Below are 19,231 nucleotides of genomic sequence, written 5' to 3' on the forward strand. Positions count from 1 at the left end.
AAGTTCAGAGCATGACTCCAAACTGGAGCCTTGTCAGCCAGGTCCAAGCTGCCTCTCTGGCTAGACGGGCTGCTGGCATCTCACACAGGGATCTGTGTGCAGGTTCACATCTCCAGGGATGCAACCCACAATCAGGTACGTTTCTGACAATGCTGGGAAAGGGCAGAGGGACATCAGCCAACCCAGCTCCTCCTCGTCCATCTCAGGGCAGGAGGCTCCTGCCTTTCCCCTGCCTCACTACTGACCTGGATTTACAAAAAGGTTGTGTGTTACTGTCCCCTTCAGCCCAACCAGGGCAGGAGCCACCCCAGCCCTGAAGGAGGATGTGTGGGAAGACAGAAGCACCAGCAATTGAAGCAAAGGCCATTCCTTTGAAGGGTGCACCAGGAGGCTCAATGGTGGGGTACCACACTCAGGGCACCCATAGGGCTGGCCTGCCCCACCACCCTCCTTGGGCAGCACTACAGGCTGGGTGTCCCCTGTTCCTCTTCTGTTGTCCTCGCCTCACGGGGTCTCATCAGCCACTGAGAAGTGATATAACCCAAAACTCCTGATGGCTCAGCCCCCAGTGCAGGGTTGGGATGGGCTGGCATGGAGGGGCCTTGCCCTTGCTCCAGGGGGTAACATGGACAAGCCCTCCAAGATGGCTCACACTGGGTTTTTTTAGCCAGCTCTCTGAATGGGCTCTGGCAGTCTTTCATCAACAACACTCAAGCTCTGATTTGGAAGCTGAGCTCTCTTTTGGACCTGAATAAGGCTCTGCCTGGTCACAGGGTTGTTTCACTACCCCACACTCCATTTGCTTTTTCGCCAGCAACAAGATGGAGCAGCGACCACCACCTTCCCCAGGGCCTGTGGGGAGGTTCCAGCTGGGGCACTGCATCCCTCAGCCACTGGGCCAGGACTGAGCCACCCCTGCTCGCCCCCAGCCCAGTGGGAGAAGGTGCTTTTGCCCACTGGCTGCCCACAAGCTGCCTAACGAGGCCAAGTCCCCGGTGAGCATGGCAAGCAGGGGGAAAACACTGCTCCTTGCCCAGCTGAATCAGACTCACATGCCAGGAGTGATTCAGCGATGACCAGGCTGGGCTTCTAGGCACCCTCACCCCAACACCCATGATGTCAGGGCTGGCAAGGGGAGGCCTGACATCAACCTGAAAGGGTCCAGGACCTGATGCCTCCTGCACAAGAGCATGAACATGGTTCAGCTCTTGCTCCCAGCAGTGACCCCTTCTCTGAGAAACATCCCTGCCACGTAAATCAACCCTCTGCTCCCATAAGCATCCCCTATAAACCACCTCTGTCTTCCCAGTAAACACAGACCCTTATGGAAAGTTTTCATTCGTGCTCAGTCTCAGCCCCTGAGAGCATTTTGGGGTTCACCCCAATCCTGTCCCTCAGCCCTCCCAAGCCCAAAAACGGAGGCATGGGTCCAGCAACGATGCAGGGGGTGGAGGAATGTGCTTTGCCCAGTGTGAAGCAGAGAAGCATACAAATTCCAGCAAAAACTGGCACCTTCTTCTCCTTCCCCAAATTAAGAGAAGCTCCTTTCCAAAAAAAATACCCAATATCTTTTTCTGGAGTTGTCCATTTGGGTTTTTTTTCCCCCACTCCTTTTTACTGACTGCTTATCAGCATTTTTCATTTTCAAAGCAGTAAAGACATTTTCTGGGCACAAAGCACTGGTGTAATACTACCTCTCACAGCAGTTCAGATGTCTGTGCATCTGACAACGCACAGTCGCTCACGCTGGTGGCTTCCAAACCCTTCCCAGCTTTTCCTGCTGCTCCCTGGCCCCCAAAGGGTTAAAACTAAACCACAACAAACAGCGAGCACAGGGAAAAAACACGAGTTTCTCCGACTTCCCCAGCATCACCCTCATCCCTCCAACACCACAGGGAAAACACTCCAGCACCACGACACAGGATAAATATGGGGCAAATTGGAAGGGGAGCGTTGCATTAGCTCCCCCCATTTACTTTCCCCATTCCTGCTGTTTTTATGGAGGTTTGCTGGCAAGGGGAAGGCAGGGCTTGGGATTCAGGGTCAGTGACCTGCTGAAAACCTGCTTGGGCATCTCATGAACCCGTAAGCAAGCGGGGAAAAGCATCTCCCGTCATCTTTACCCAGCAAAGGTGATGAGCAGAGCTGTGAGAGGCACTGCAATTACTCCATGGCTCTGCTGCAATTGCACTGTGACCAAATAAAACAGCCTCAGGAAGAGACCCAAAGCCCTCTCCCTCCATGCAACCGTGCCATCGAGGTGAAAAAAAAAAATAAAATAAATAACCCTCCATTACTCATTTCAAACCTTGCTGCATTTAACTGCCAGAATAAAGGATTCCACCTCTTCTCTGCTCAACTCCCACTGGCAACTTGCTCTGGGGGCTACATTTCCCTAAATGCTCACATTTCAATTAGCATTAGAATAATGAAATGGCTCAGAGTTCATCTCACCCAAAAATGTACTGGAAAATAAAGAGCAGAGATTGGAAGCAATGAGGAATTATTTTTTTTTTTCCACACACACACACAGAGCATGATGGATTCAGGAGAAGGAAATATATTCCTTTCTCGACTCCACACTGATGAGATTAACATGGGCTTTGCTAACTGCCTCTCCAAACAAGGATAATGCAACTTCAAGTTGATTTTCCAGATAAACAAGCATGCAAACAAACGCAAAGTGCTCAACTAAAAATATCTCGCTGCTCCGATGCTTCTCCCCACCGCCACCACCCCGAACCTGAAACGCACAAATCCTATCGCGGCACCACGACGAGTTACAAAATTATAACAATGTGAATTAAATAAGCTACTTAAGGGACATCTCACTGTCCCATTTTTTTTTTCCTCCTCTTAAAAATGTGAAACCGCAGACCCCCGGATACACTCAGCCAAGGCAGGGAAGCGAGCATTTTCTGATGTAGTGATGTAAAAAATAATGACATTTTAACTGGATACAAAGTCTCAAGAAAGAGAAAACAGCCAGAAACTTGCTTTTCTTGCCCAATTTGGGTAAATATGTGGCGGTGTGTGGCTGTGGCGTCCCCGTTCCCCTTGCAGAAGCAAACAGTTAAAGAAAGCAGCAGCTTTAGCATCTTTGCCTGCTGCTCGCTCTCCTGCTAAGGAATCAGATCTCATTTACTTTATTCCTCTTAAGCCTTGGCCAAACTGTTGCTGGGCTTTTTATGGTTTTTTCGGGGGGATGGGGTAAAGGAAAAGCCAGATCTGCATCCTGTGCCCGGGGAGCAGGGCTGAGCCCAGACAGTGCAGCGATGCCGGGGGCACCTGAGCCCCGCACGGGCAGCCCAGCCCGCACCCTGCCGCGGGAGGGGAGCCCTGGGGGACCCCCACTTACATGGAAGTGATGTTCCTTGAGATGTCCGTGATATTGATGCTCGTGTTGCCATTGCTGCTGCCTGAATCCTGCCCTTCCAAGAGAGGGAAGAGGTTCCCATCATCCGGCTTCTTGCAATTGATGTCTGTCTTGCTGCAAAGACAATTAGCAGGGCAAGCCAGCACCGAAAGCAGATAGTCTCCCCAAATGCTCCAGAGCAAAAATACCCTCCAGAAAGTGCACTTGGTAGGGCAAAGAGAGACATCCATCTCCGATTGCTGCTTCTAAAAAAGAGGAGGAGGAGGAAAGGGGGGATGGAGGGAGGGGAAGGGGGGGAAAAGGGGGAAGGAAACAAAGACAGAGGGAGGAAAAAAAAAAAAAAAAAAGAAAAAAAAAACAACAACAACAACAAAACCTCAAGCGATCAGCTGCAAAAATCCTCCAGCAGATGAAATCATGCTGGCAGCTGGCTGGGAGAGGCTGTAATTCCCGCTAGGGCAGCGGCCGCGGCCGCGGGCGGGGATGGATGCATGCCGGCCCGGCCGCCCGCCGCTCCCGCAGCCGCTCCGGAGGATCGCAACGGGAGGCTAGGGAGGGAGGGAGGGATGGGAGGGGAGGGAGGGAGGGAGAGAAGCAGCCGGGAAAATAAATAAATAACAAAAACGGTGCGAAAGTCACCAAGTCCCACCTACTGGGCAGAATTAAAATTGACACACCTGCAAAAAAAACAGACAGAGGGAGAGGAGGGGGCGATCTCCCCTTCCCATCTCTTCCCTCCCCCGGCCTGGCCAGCCCTGCTGCGGCGGGCACAAAAAGCAGGGGAGGAGGAGGAGGAGGAGGAAGAGGTGGAGGAAGGCTTGCAAAGAGAACCGGGCTCCGCAATAAAAAGGATTCCCCACCCCCCTCCCTCTCCGCTAAAACCAGTGCAGGAGGAGGGGGAGAGAGGGGAAAAGCCCCACTGCTGGAGCCCAGCTCAGCCCCGGGAGCGGAGGAAAAGTTGAAGCTGGGGTTAAATTTGTGGTGGGGGAGAGCAGAGGGGCTCTGGCTCGGCTCCTGCTTTCTCAAGCTCTTTTGGAGGACGATGCTGCCTTTCGCTCGCTTGTTGGGTGGGTTTCCCCCCCTCTTCCCCCAACCCGGACATAAGGGTGGAGAGGAAAAAGAGATTAAACTGAACTGGAAGAGAATAAAAGCCAGTGTGGATTACAGCAATTTAAATGTGGGGTTTTTCTCTTCTTTGGAGGATCCTAGCAAGAGGCAGATCAGACGGCTGGGTGTGAAAAAAGCGACTGAAGAGCACCCAGGAAGGACTTTCCAGAAAAGATGCAGCCCCCAGCCCCTAAAAAAGGCATTGGGGACCGAGCCAGCTGCCGGGAAGCGCAGGTAGGAGCACCCAGGGTCGGGGCTCCCGTCCTCCCTCCCCTGGCTTCCCCCTTCTCTCCTGCAGCAGATTCTGCAATCAGACATGCAAAAAAAAAAAAAAAATCCTGAAAGAGGAAGACTGAAGTGTTGAAAAGGCTGAGCTCAGAGCGCCGAAATGGCATCAGGAGAGCAGTGAGTGCGAGCTGAACAGCAGAGCGAATTAAGATGCATGGTGCATTTTTGGCAAGCACAAACCCAAGCAGATCAGAGCTCTGCTTAATTTGCTCTGCTTTTCCACAGCGCTTTTCTGCATGCCTTTTTTTATTTTTTTTCTTTTTTTATTTTTTTTTTCTCTCCCCAATAGTTTCATGTCTCTGCTCCTCTGCACAGAGACACAGCAATAAAGGGATGGTGCTGCAGGCAGGAGCACGGGCAAACAGAGGAATTACAGGTGTAGGGCTCCACATATTTCAAGGGTCTACTTCTGCCAGGCACAGGGCTTTGCACAAGGAGGAGAGACAGCACTGGCTGAGCCAACACCTTCAGACTCCCTTACACACCCAGAGCCATCCTGCTCCAGAAGGGGCAACAGGATTTGGAGGGAAAGGGGAAAAAACTCCACACTGTAAGGATTTGTAGCTGGGATTCATGCACCCTCTGCAGGGAGCCTGTCCCAGTGGGACACAGGCAGGGCTCCTGCTCGGGCAGGTTCTCACCCACTGCTGCCCAGCCGCCTCAGAAGCCCTGGCAGTGGCAGTGGTGTGCAAGGGGCTGCTCATTCCAGGGCATCAGTCCTGCTCCCACGGGGTCTTCTGGGGTGCCAGGCAGCTTCACCAGCGTTATTCCCACCAGGGCACCCCAGGGGAAGCAGGTGCATTGGGCTAGAGAAGAAATATTGAGGTGGGAAGGCTGTTTTCTCCCTGAGCCCCACCTCTTCTGAATGACAGAAGTGAAGCACCTAGAGCAAAAGAGGTCACTGGAGTGTCTGTGACTGCAAGAGGAGCACAGGAGAGAATTCTGTAGATTCCCAGTCCCATGAGAAGCATCTCCCAACCAGAGGCACCAGAGAGGAAAACACCCAGGCATGGTTTCTACTCCCTGCCTCAGTTTCCCCACCTGTATGAGAGAGATGCCATTCTTGTGGTTCAGCCCTGTGAGCAGACTGCAGAAGACACTGATGGAGGGTACCATGTCACATTGCCCTGCCCATGGGGAGCACCAGGCACCCCATAATGCCCAGTCAGCATGAGGGCTCATCCCCCAGCAGCACAGGGATCAAGGATGCCACACTACCCCCAAAACCAGCGCCCAGGATGACTCCAGGGCTTCCTTTATACTGGAGCTGGTGCAAGGTCACAGGCTCTTCGTGGCACTTGACATCAATCACTCCATCACATGTAAAACCAGTGTGAGGCCATCAGCATACCCTGGCACGTCACCACAGAGTAAGTCATGGGTGGGGACACATTCAGGGGGCACACACCACCTTGGGGACCCACTGCAGCCCTGCAACACAGCAAGGCTCTCTTCTGGGCAGATCAGCACCAGGACCTGGACATGTCACCTGCAGGAAGCCACTGTCATCTGGAGGTGCCAGGGCGGCACTGCTTGGCCAGGACTGCACACATGAGCACCCTGTCCCTCTGTCCCCCAGGGCATGGGGTCACCCCTTGGCCTGGAGCAGAGTACAGCTGCTAACAAAGCACAAAAACACTGAGAGGTTTTCAGGTCCCCTGCAATCCAGTTACTAGCTTTGCCCTCTGCTTGCAAAGCCAAGGTTTAACTCACAGAAAGTTGGGGAGGTCTCAGGTGGGCTGTCCTGGGTGTGGGGGACACAGGAGCCCACCCACCCCCATGACTTTCCCACCCCACTCTGCCACCTGGTGTCAGGCAGGCCCTGCTTCAGCAGCTGATGGGGAGGATTTGTGCCAAGCCGCCTCTTCCTCTGCCACTAACAGATAAATCTGCTCTCACCAGTGGCCAGGCAAAGTGGGGGAATGGGATGAGCATCCAGATGGTGCCCGAGGGCAGGTGGAAGGTAGGCAGGAGAAACTGGGGGTTGTTCATCCTCACTGGTGCTGGCTGCCAGGGGGATTGGTGAGCTCACTGGAAGAGGACTGCAGTGACAGCAAAGTCCCTGCCACAGAGGGCAGATGAGCCACCACCCCTCACCCAGCACCAGAGCTGGGTGGCCCCTGGTCCTGCTTCCCTTGCTCATACCCAGCACCCCTCACGGGTGCACGGACAGGGAGGAGATGATGACCAGCAAGGGCAATTCTACCATTTGCACCCCAGACCCAAGAGAGGACAGGGGTAGTTGGAAGCTGCCCATGGTGGGAACACATCATTCCTGCCTCCAGCCCTGCCTCCATCCTTCACTCCTGTCCCTGTGGAAGAGGGAGGCAGGAGCAGGGCATGAGTGATGGGGCTGTCAGAGCACAGAGATGGTATCTCAAGCAGAGGCCTTGCCGTTATTGCTGTGAGGGATGCTGGCAAATTGCTCTTTCAAGAAGCATCTCCATGAAGAATGAAATCAGTGCTTCCTGTGAGAACTCTGCCCCACAGGGGATTGGGGGCTGGGTTTCCTCTGGCCTTTGGGAGACTCCAGAAATGCCATGAGATTTTGGCACTTGGCCAAAACTAAATCCATGTTCCTCTGCAGAGAGCTCCCCATCCCAGCTGCCCTCTGCATGGGGACACAAGCTGCTACCAAAGCACTCATCCCAGACGGAAGAGCAGGACTAGGAAGTGCCTGAAGACCTCCTGACCACAGACAGAGGTGAAGGCAGCTGTTTGGTTTTTGGTTCTTCGCTTCCCACCTACAGAGCTGCCTTTAACCTCTCACTCTCAGGCTGGCTGTCCCCTGGGGACAATCTTTCCCCTTGCCATCCAGCATCACAGGTAAAGGCTGCCCAAAGCACTGCTTGCCTTCTGAGGCCTGCAAACACCACAGCCCCTGGGGGCATGGCCAGAGAGAGATCCGTGGTCCAATATCTGCTCAGTCATCACAAGCTCTGACATCCACTCGAGCCTCTGATCTCCGTATCGATCCAGCAGGCCCGCGCTGAGGCTCGCGCCGCCCCTCTCCCTCTTACCAGAACACCACTCCTGCTCACTGAAAATGATGAGCTGACATTTTCCTAGCCCCCCTCCCGTCCAGAAGGAGCTGCAGATCTGCCGACAGCAGGACCACTTTGCACACCTCTGACAGGCAGCCAGCCCTGGGCGGGCAGCAGGGTGCGAGCTCCGACGGGAGAGGGAGGGACAAGGGATTCGTGCTCTGCCTTGGGAATTCACCTGCAGGTTCACATGCCCCTTTACAGAGAGACCCCAAAAGCTGGAGAGGGTCCAGCTTGCAGAGTAATGCCCAGGTGCTTGTGCCAGCTTTCAGGGAGGGATGTCAGGGCTGGTTTGAGGGCACAGCATCCACCATGGCACCACTGAGACGGACTGCAGGAGGAAAATATGAGCCCCTGCAGAGCCAAGAGGCATTTGCCTCTCACCTGAGCTGTGCAGGCACGTAAGCATCAAAAGTGTTGCTCCCTGAAGAAGAGCTCCTTGTTCCCACCACCCTGGGAAGTGCTTGGAAGAATCTTTTGATCTGATGTCTGTATTTGCTTTGCAAATGCTTGGCAGGAGGACCCTTCTGCAGGAGGGAAGGTCACATCCTGAACTGGGGTCAGCATGGCCCCAGGAACCTGCAGGAAGAACAGCAGGAAGGGGGCCAAGGAAAGGTGTGTGGGACAATCATTTTTGGGCAGTGACAGCTGTATGATGAAAGGTGAAGGTCTCAGCTCAGGGACATCTCTAGAGAGCAGCCAGTGGGAGTAGGCTCCAGGCTTAGGTTGACCTTGACCATGCTGTGGACATGTGGGGACAAGGGCAGGATGAAGCCATTCCAGATGATGTACTGTCCATAAACTCTACAAGGCTGATAATAAAGTGTAGAAAAAAGCATCTGACTGAGAACTGTTTGCTCAAATTATCAGGAACAAAAAATCAGGAGAAAACATTCAAGTGATGTCTAAAGAAACAGCCCTGTCACAAAGATAGCAAATATTGCTGTGCTTGCATTCAGTGTTGGGACCTGAACCAGTCTCCCACTTAGGCAGCTCCTGAATTAATGTTCCCAGCCAGGGAAAAGGTCTGGTGGTGGCTGCAATGTCCAAGAGGTGGTCCAGGGAGGATGTCTGCAATCAATTTTTTTTTTTTTTTAAAAAAAAAAAGACTGAAACGGAGGTCTTAGAAAGCCCAAGGAATAGAAAAAAAGAATAACGTGGAGCTGATTATAGCTGCCATCAAGGAATCGAGGCAGTGCTTTGATCTGGCAGCAGTGCTCAGCAGAGCCGGTCCCTCTCCAGCCGCAGGAGCATCCTGAGCCCAGGATGGGGGAGCAGGGGCCAGGCTGGAAAGCCTGAGGGCAGCTGCTGGGAGAGGAGCAGGGGAGGGAGCTGCAAAGGAGTCCCAGGAGGCACTTGAGACGGCCATGCTGCAGGCAGATAATGGGAATTACAGTCCCAGCATTGTTGCTCTGATGTCCTGCCATCTGCACCTCTCTCGGGGCATTTTACACTCAGAGCCACTCGCCCGTGGGCACCAGTCAGGAAATCCGTGATGTGAGTGGCTGGGATAGGAAGTCAAAGACACAGCCCTTGCCAGGACAAAGGAGCAGAAACATCCATCATGTTCCCCCATGATTTTCCCCAAATCAATCTGTTCATTCAAAAATCCCACATTCCTAATTCAGTCTCTTAACAGACAACTGGAGTATTTGGGACTGCAGTGGGGTCACAGTGCCTGGAATATCCCACACTGCAGGACCTCAGTGTAAGAAAAATTGTTCTAGATTTTAAAATTAATCAAAATCAATTGATTATTTAGGCCACAAGCCTTCAGCTTTTTTTCCAAGCATGTTTTTAAGAACAGCAGGAAGAGCTACATCCATGCCAAGTCCTTCTCCCTTGCACTGTGAGGTTCCACCCAAGTATCCTGATCCTCCAGCCAGGCACCCACACCCCTGGGAGCTTCCCTCAAGAACCACTGCCTGGTTCATGGAAACCTAGGCTGATGCTGACATGTCGGGGTGGAAACTGTACGAAAGGAGCAGTGTCCATGACACACAGCTCATCAGAGAGGTAGCAATGCTCATCTCGGGCCCCTACCCAGCCGCCAGGTTGAATCACAGCTCACTGGAGAATCGATTCCTCCTTGCCCTGAGCTCTTCCCTGCACACAGGCAGAGGAACATGTTCCATATCCCTATCCACCCTTGTGAGGAAGCTGAATTTCTTTAGAATAAGCTCCCCAGCTTGTTTATGCCTCCAAGTCTGTTACTGAACTTTCTTCCTGGGGAGTTTGTTGGATGCCAGAGCAGGGTTAAGCAAAGAAACTAATATAGTACAACTCTTCATAAAACTATTGACCAAAACATTTTTGTAGGGTGTTGCTTTCCCAAATAAATCTGGTGAAGTTACTATTCACTACAGCAGGGTAGGGAAGGCAGCTTTTACTTAATATCCTTTCCAAGCATCAGAGGGATGAGGGACTTGCAACCCCCAGAGCTGACTGAGGAGATGGCTGTGGCCCCAAAGGGGCATCACTTCAAAACTCTCTGCTATCTCTCTCAGCCCAAGGATCAATTGGGACAACAGCTGCTTGAAATGGTTGTTTGGTCCATCAGACAATTCAGGAAACCTTGAATCACTTTAAATGTCTCCTCATCCCATAATGGGTGCAAGTGAAACATCTGGTCCCACTCCCAAAACACCATGCAGGAAGAAGTGACCATGCCAAACCCAAAGGAGCCAGGACCCACAAATCCTGGCTTAGCCAGCAGCCCTGGGCTGAGCAAAAAGGATTCTGCCCCAACTACTCACCTCACTCTGGAGAAAAGCAACCAAACACAGGCTGCTGGCCCTCAGCAGCTGGTGGCATCTGTGTTTTCCTTCTTTGATGCCTCTCCAGCATCACCTGAAAGCTGGAGCTCCTGGAGCAGAAGGTGACAGGCTGGCAGCAGCCCCAGCAGCAGGACTGTGCCTCCGAGCCCTCCTCTCTGGGCACTGCCACACTTGTTTCTCGCCATGGGTTTTGCAGAGCGGTTAACAATCCCGCTAATGCAGCAGCTCATCTCTCCCTGCCCAGGGATGACAGCAGCTGGGGCTCAATGGCATAATTGTGTTCTGATCCCCTGTGCCAGACTTCCTGGGCACACACAGGGAGCTGACACCACCTTACAGGAGGGGCCTTGCTGTGGGGGAAGAGCTCTCAGGAGCTCACCTGGGGAGAAAGAGGGGCTTGGAGAGGGCTCCACAGGAAAGCCCTTTATTGTTCCCATGGGACTGGGCTAACGGGGTTAGCCTGGGAGACCCTGGGCCACACGGGTGTGTGGGTGGGATTGCTCTCAAGGTGGGGCACAAGGTCCTCAGGTCAACCCCCTAACACTGCCCTCAGCCCCCTGAGCTGCAAGGGGAACGGAGGGCAGGAGCCTGGTGTGTGAGCTGTGGCCACGTCCTGCCAAAGTGTCTGCAATAAACAGATCAATAATTAAGGGAGGATGTACATTAGCCTTTGAACACACTCCAGGTAGAGCTTATTTTAACCTTCCAAGGCAAGTGTGTGGGGTGAAGCAAGGTGGGGGGCCTGCAATGAGGCTGCAGGAGGATGAGGTATGGATTACACAGGAAAATGGAGGATCAAGAGCAGGAGGACAGGCAAGTTGCAGGATTAGGGACATTTGTGGGAAGCAGCCAGCTGGGGGAACCATAGGGGGCCAAGGAGAAGAGGGCTGCAGGCATTTGCAGCAGCACATAAAATAATTGCAGTGATCTCTCGTGTCATTTTGGCTGGTGACAGGCACCAGCAAGGTCAAACTCGAGATCCCTGTGCTCATCTAGGACACACTGCAGAAAAGGAAAGCAGCAGAGGACACCAGCAGGCCCTGAAGATGTCTGGGCACCTGTGTCATATTGTTCTTCACACTGGCACCTGTATCAACCCTTCTCTGACACATCTTTTACCAGCAGGGAAAAGCCAAAGCCCGAGGTCTCATGGTGCAGGTAAATCTGAAAGGGATAAGTGCCCACACCTTTCAGCCCATGGCTGAGCAATTCTCAGCACTGAGAAATTCTCCCATCACCCCACCAGTCTGAAAAGAGGCCCTCCCCACCCTTACAAAGGTTGAGATGACTTATGCCTACAGCACATCCAAGCTTGCTTGCCACAAGCTTCTGCACTTGGGCTAGTGCTGGAAACCACACAGGAGCATCAGCTAATGTGGAACACAACCCCCCTTCTTGGTGGGGTGGGGTTCCCAGAGCCCATCTGCCCATTCCCCCCTCCCCTTGCTCAGCACCCGCTCCCCTGCCAGGCAAGGAAAGTTTGTGATAGCCAAGCACATCAGCTGTGAGCCAGAGCCCTGCCAGCCATGCTCCAGGGAGCTGGGGAGGCTCTGGGAAAGCCCTGCAGAGAACTGGAGACAGACCTCTCCCAGACAGAGCTGATTTGGTCCCCAGTCTCAAACAATGGAGAGTTTCCCCCCAGCAAAGAGCTTCAACAATGAGTAACTATCAGTGAAAAAATTGTGATGCAGTTCAGATGAGTAAAATAAATATAAGTGATTAATGACTGATTAAATATTAAAGGATGGCTTTGTTTTTTTTCAAATACACAGAACATTGCACACATCTGAAATCTGGAGTGGCCCTACAGGTGAAATGACCAAGGAGACCTGAAATGACACCAGGTTCTTCCTGGTGCTGAGGAGCATCTTGATGGAGACCTCTGCTTCCCACCATGACAGAGCTGGGTCCAGCAGACATCTCATGTGCAGATTATTCAAATGGCATTTCTACAATCAAACAGATAAGCTGAGCCTGCAGACCAGGCTGTGCTGGTCTGACCTGTCTGGGTACAGACCTGGCTGTGCTGAGCAGGCAGATTCAGCAGCAGCTGTTTCATCGTGCTGAAGGGTTCCCCTCACTCCCTCACCTCCTGCAGTGATGTGCCAGAGCATCTCACCAAGTTATGATAAATATTTCCACCTATTTCTTATTAACACTGGCCAGAAGAGAGCTCCTTCTCTCACTGGTCGTGCCACAAGAGACAACACCACATCCCAGTCAAAACAGCAGCAAAAACAGCTTTTGCATAGTCTGAAGTCCAAGTCCCAAGCTCAGACACTGAATCCCCAGGCTGAGCAACCAACAAACCTCCATGCAGGGAAAACACATGAAGAGTTCATGGTCATCTCACAGGCAATTTGCATTGGGATGAAAAAACATATTTTATTATGGAATAATTCCTTCAGCACCTTCCAGTTCTTTGCTCCAAAATCTTGCCAGAGGGGGCTGCTCTTAATCACAACGCCCTTCATGGTTATTACAACTGAGTGAAAACATTGTTCATGGTGCTAACTTTATTTTTTTGGTAAGGAGGAGTCCAAGAGACAGCACACCATCACACATGCATCAGCCCCATCTCTGGAGAAAACTGCTGTCCTGTCCTGTCCTTTCCCCTGCCTGGCCACAGCCACTGCCCAGGCAAGGAGAGGGATGCTGCTCAGCTAAAATCCTGATTATTAGCAACTCAAAGGGAAAGGAATGAATGAGTGCCAAATGGCGAAGGATAAAATCGGTATGGGGAGAGCTGTTATTTAAGCTTCTGAGCTCCGGGGTATTACAAACATTGGAGAGCAATGAAATAAAAATGATACATAAAGTGACAACATCATCATGTCTGTATAACTGACGCCCTTAGCAGCTGTTTGGTCTGAACAACAGAAGTAAATCCAAATCTGTGCCCGCAGCCCAGGGCTGTCTGGCATTCCTAAGGGGGCACTTTGTGATCAGAGAGAGAGGAAATTACAGGGTATTTTTGCCAGCCAGAGAGTTTTTAACCTGCTTTGGCCACCATGTCCTGGAAGGCTGGAGGATCACGTAGTCAGCAACCAGTCCACAGACTTGCACACTGAAAGTTCTGAAAGAGGCTGGGTCTTTGCTGCAGGTGGAGGAGACCCCGAGGGACATCCCAGCAGCTTCAGGGGTACAGTGGGGTACAGTGGGGCTCCCTGGGTGAAGGAGCCAGCCTGCTGCCACGGCCAGACCTTCCCTTGCAGGACACATTCCCTTGGCCAGCCCTGAGTCAAACTACACAGGCGATGCTGAGGACAGATCTTGCAAACCAGGAGTGAAAACACCAGGCTGGCATGCAAAGTGTCCTTTCTTTGCCTCAAGGCTTCCTGACACTCTCTTATCACCCTTTAAAACTTCTCCACACCAACACGAAGCAATAATGTCCGTTTCTCTCTATCGGTGCAAAGCCGAGGTAAGTTTTTTCCCAGCTTTCTACGCCTCTCCAGCATCTCGCCTCCTGTTGACCAAAGCCTGGAACTTTGTCGACCCTCCCAAACCTGTCTTCAAGCTGTTCCTCACTGCCAGCCCCGCTCTGCATCCTCCTCCCCGGGGCTGTGTGGGTACCACTGTTGCCACCGGTGGCGGCTCGTAGTCACCAGTGTGGCGGTGACTGGGTCCCCCCGCAGCCGCCTGGGGACAGGTGGGGCTGCGGGATGTCCTGGCTGGAGCCCGAGCGCTTTGGGAGGCAGGGGACACCTCGGAGCTGAAGCAGCGGGTTGCGGGAGGATGCTGCAGTGCCGGGATTCGCACTGCCACCTTAGGGAAAGCCAAAGAAATGCTGAACCTGCGAGCGGGAAGCGCTGGCACTCTCGCCTTGGCTGGAAGAGCGAGCAGCTCCGGCGAGGCCGAGGCAGGTTTAACCTCCCGGCAGCTCCGGAGCCGCGGGGGGAGCGCTGAGTTAACCCCGCTGCATTAACCCGGAGCTGGGAAAGCGCCGGCCCCGCTCCAGCGCGGGCAGGAAAAGGCTTTTAGCACAGCCCAGCCATTACTGCACCATGGTTATGGGTGTGCTGGAGGGAGAGGAGCAGCCTCCAGCTCCCACAGCACCGTTTATCCTCCCGGAGCCGCTCGGGGATGCGCTGACGGGATGTGCTGGTGTAGAGCGAGGCGGTACCGGAGCCAAACGAGGCACCAGAGCCGGCACCAGGGCAGGGAGTGTGATCCCAGTGTCTGTCTGGGGCTGGGGTGGCCATGCTGCATGGGGACAGGGAGGGGACAGAAGCCCTTTCCTCCTTGCTCGCCTCATCATGCTGCTCCTGAACCTGGGAAAAACCAGTATGGCCTCCATCCCTTCTCTGCCCAAATTGCCCCTAGGCAAAATCCCCATGGCTGCTTCCTTGGGCTTTGCCCACCTTCTCTCACCCCTGCAGACCCAGGATGAGCTCACAGCTCACAGATCTACCCCACAGGGCCGTCGTTTTCTCCTACCCTCCTGCTGCGCCCAGCTGCCAAGCAGGAGAGATGGGGAAGGAAAAGGGGAAATTTTTGCCTCTGAGATTTCTGAAGGAGAGCTGGGATCAGTGATGCTTTGAGAGAGGAGAAGGGACAGCAGGAACAAAGCAGGAGGGGCAGGGATGCAGAGTGTGGGATGCTGACAGCGTCACTTGGGATGGGATGGGATGGGATGGGATGGGATGGGATGGGATGGGATGGGATGGGATGGGATGGGATGGGATGGGATGGGATGGGATGGGATGGGATGGGATGGGATGGGATGGGATGGGTTCAGGTGCTGCAGGGCAGGGCAGACACCTGCCCTCTGGAGCATCAGGTCTGCAGCAGTGGCTTGGCAGCACAAGGAGCTGCTGACAACCACATCTGGAGAGTAAACATAAGCCAGTAGAAGAGAAAACCTGAGAGCATTGTCTGCTTTTTGCTGCACCTGCTGCTTTCCTGCTTTGGGAGAGAAAAGGAAAGTCCCAGATACAGCCACAGACACTTCCGATGTCACAGGTTTCTCCCAGGCTCTCCAGAGTTCCTGGATTTTAATTCTTTCCACCTCCTCCCAAGTTCTCACACACATCTCTCCCAGTGATGCTCAGCTCCCACACCTGACCCCAGCTGAAGATGCAGCACAGAGCATCTCTGTGGTGGGTGGTTACACTGCACTTCGCCCACTGCAAGTGTTGGGAGTAGGGAAGAAGAAGAAAGGAAAATTAAACCGAAGCAGAAAAACACCCTTCAGGCTCTGCCTCCGTTTCTGTGAAACTTCAACTAAGTGGCAAAAAAATGAGGAAAGCAGGGGCTTTCCCATTCTGTTCTAGACAGGGTCCAAAGTGGGGAGCACAACAGGCTGGGAGGGCAAGAAAAAGGCAGATGTCACCTCATAGATGCCCTAAAACCTTAACCCAGGAGTACTGGGAACCAAGAGAAACTTGCCTAAAGCCTCTGTGTAAACTGCAGGTTAAGGCAGGTTTCCTTGGATACAGGGAGCACTCCAGCTGTTTAGCAAATGGCCAAGAGGAAACTCCAGCCTTGCTTTACAAAACAGGCAGGGACTGATGCCACCCTCTTCTGGCTGCTGGGGAGCTGGGAAGAGGATGCTCCAGGGCTGGAGGCATAGCTGGGTGCTGACTGCAGCTGGAGGGGACACCAGCATGGGGAGGATGCTGATGCCTGCTGGGCTGGGATGTAGGAAATATGGGATTGGGCTCTTGTGCTGTGTTTTTACACTGGTCCATTGCAAAGTGCCATCTCTAGCGAGTGGATGAGGAAGGCACAGCTTTAGTGCAGTGGGCAATCCATCCACGATGATGAGCAAGGTTCCTCACAGATAATTTAGTGCCAAGGAGGGTGCACCTGGAGGTGCTGAGGGATTCTCCCATGTCTGCACTCACATCCCAAGCTGTGTCCCATGAGCAGGCTTGCAGCACCTGGCAGCCTGTTGAGCTGCCTGGCCAGGAGCTGTGTGCAAAGGAGACTCACCAGCAGCATCCTCACCAGGGTGGTAGAAGGGGTTTTTCAAGAAATTAAACAAGTAACTGGGGCTGGGAGAAATCTCATGAAGAGACACAGCATGCAGCTCTGTTCATCACTGGAAACATGGATTGCAAGCAGCTCCCATGGGAAACACAAGATGGAAGAAAGAAACCCCTGCATAAGATAAGGGAGCAGATCTGTTCTTCAAAATCCACCTACAAGCCTGGGCCCCAAGTTCAGAAGATGCCAAGAGACATAGATCCAATGGGGAGTTGTTGAGACAGTGTTGGCAATCCAGGGAAAGATTTTCCATATCCCTGTGTATCTGTGGCAGCACAGCAGATCAAAAAGAGCTGGCTGGAAAAAGGAAAATGAAACTCAAGGAGTGTTCTATTTATCTGATATAGCCCTTTCTTCTGTTTTAAGCTGATTATTTTTTGGACATGGCTAAACTGAGACAAGGACAATTCTTCATGGGAGATGAGACTGCCACTAGGACAACCATCCTGGTTATCACTGAAGTGAAATTTGGCCAGCCTTCAAAACAAAGCCAATGTGGCTGCTTTAATTAGAGGGAGAGGATCTACTACTGTGCATGTCCCTGATAGATGCTCAGTTAATACAGTCCAGCAATTCTTGGGACAGTGACAGAGAGCCCTGGTTGGGCTCCCCCAGTAATTTTTCAATTCTGCTGCATCTTTGCCTTCGCTCCATCAAGTCATCATCAGGCAAACGCTGGGAGATGACACCAGCAGCAGCACAGGGGAAAGCAAAGCTTCCACGTCAGTGCACATGACTTGACAATGCAAATAGCTCGGGATACACTCTGCATGAGGATATATTATTAAGCAGCAATAAATGAACAAATTTCCCGTACTCGCCTGGTGGGTACAGGAGGGAGGATTCAGGAAAGGCCCGGGGAGCTGACAGCCTGGATCGCTCCCTTCTCAGCTTGTCTCTATCGAGTGGCTCGTTTGCTCTGGGTATTTGAAATCAATTCAATTAACATTCTTTATGCATTCACGTATAATAAAATAGGGACAATTAAACCTAATAAAACTCAGGTAGCTGTGTCCTACCCTCATTATGCCTTCTTGTTCCCCTTACAGCCTCCCAAGAGAGGCCAGGGCACATCTGATGGATTGAAATGGGGCAGGGTCAGCCCACACAGCCCTGCTCTGTAAAGTTCCAGATGTCCAAAACCCCACAGAGAGGAGGTGACACACACCAAGCTCCCATTCCTACACTGGCTCTGAGATAGCCCATGTGCAGAGGTGGCCTTCAACCTTGGTGGGGCAACTGGGGAAGGTATTGAATAGGAGTCTTCCCTATTACAGATGGGCCCAAGATGAACAAATGTAGCTAAATGGAAGGTAAACACTTGGCTGTATTGAAGTCACCTGGGAGCTCACCATGCCTCTGAGGACTGGAAGGTGCAGGGAAATCCCATAATCTCCTTTAGAACTCTGGCCCTGATGCGAGCTGGCAATAAGATGCTCCCAGTGTTGTCACTAAAGAAGTGGGAGAGGCCAAGTGTAGTCAACAGGCACGGCCATGGGGAGGTCTGGGTCATTGCATGGTGCAAGTCCAAGGTTTTAACAGCTGCAGTGGTGAGATGAAGGAACAGACCCTTGGATGATCTCCTCTCAGGGTCCACCCACCAGGCTGGAGCATCTCTCACCAAGAGAGTATGTTGTGAACACAGCAAAAGCACCAAGGCCACATCAAGTTGAAAGCAGGGTTAAGGACCCGAGAAGTTAATTGGAGAGCACTGCATTTCTCCCCCAGAACTGGATGAAGAGTGTGTGGTTATGAGCATGGCCATCAATGAACCACAAAGCCTTTTAGCATCCATTATTTGCAACTGCTGCTGAGCAAACAAATGCGACCACATCAGTCACCGAGCCCATCCCCAGATGAAAGCTGTTCACATCAGCCGATGCCTCCCCCCAGGAAAGAAGAGCTGACCCTGAGGGAGTGTGGTACAAATCCATCCCCCTTTCCCTTCTGTAGACTTGTCAGGAAGAGACAAAATGGGGTGTCTCACCCCACCTCTCTCAATCATGTTCCCTTCAAAGGGGTCACCATGATCCTTGAATGATCACCGTGGGCCACGTCTTCCTCCTCATATCAGCTGAGCAACTCTCACTCACGGGCAGGTTTGGGGGATGTGCACACTCCCGCCAGATTCCTGTGTGCAGCCAGCAGTGTGGAACAACTGAGGACCCCAGCGTGGGCACCAGCTCTTAGACATCTGTGTGAGGACCTTCTTTTCAGCCCCACATCACCTCCCTGATGTAGAGGAGGTCCAAGGCTGGGTGCCAGCCCAACAGGGGTCAAAAAGGAGGTTCTCCTGGATGGCCAGGGGAATTTGGCTGGCAGCCTAAGGGTTTAACTGAGCAGATGCTGGGCTGCCTTGGCAGAGCAGACAGTGAAGAGTCCTGCAGGTGCCTCTTCCCAACCGCAGGCCTGCCCTGGCTTCAGAGAGAAGGCTCGTGCTTTGCCAGACACTGGAACCCCTGCACCCCTCCACCTGCTTGCCTGTTTATCTTCAGGCTGCCAGCCAGGATGGTTTGTTTATTTATTTTATTGGTCTTTCTTTCTTTTCTCCCCCTTCTACTCCTCTCTCTTTTCCCTTTTGTCTGTTTTTTTTTCTTTTTTTTTTTCTATGAGTTGTGCCGCACTTCTTGGTAAAGCACTTTAATCCA

The 19,231-nt window shown here is 52.6% G+C and overlaps 1 protein-coding gene across 3 annotated transcripts in view; it reads right to left on the reverse strand.

Annotated features, from left to right (window-relative positions):
- Nucleotides 1-3,890, reverse strand: part of NTRK3 (neurotrophic receptor tyrosine kinase 3) — a 204,160-nt gene extending 200,270 nt beyond the window's left edge. For all 3 annotated transcript variants that reach the window (XM_005521589.3, XM_005521588.3, XM_014251015.2), the window contains exon 1: nucleotides 3,359-3,890. In XM_005521589.3, coding sequence (XP_005521646.1) covers nucleotides 3,359-3,606 — 248 coding nt within the window. In that variant the 5' untranslated portion in view covers nucleotides 3,607-3,890. The remainder of the gene's footprint in view (nucleotides 1-3,358) is intronic.
- Nucleotides 3,891-19,231: the final 15,341 nt, after the last annotated feature.

The sequence above is a fragment of the Pseudopodoces humilis genome, chromosome 16 (genome assembly GCF_049639895.1).
Source record: "Pseudopodoces humilis isolate 2021_Gansu_Grassland_sample_001 chromosome 16, ASM4963989v1, whole genome shotgun sequence".
NCBI classification, from domain to species: Eukaryota; Metazoa; Chordata; class Aves; order Passeriformes; family Paridae; genus Pseudopodoces; species Pseudopodoces humilis.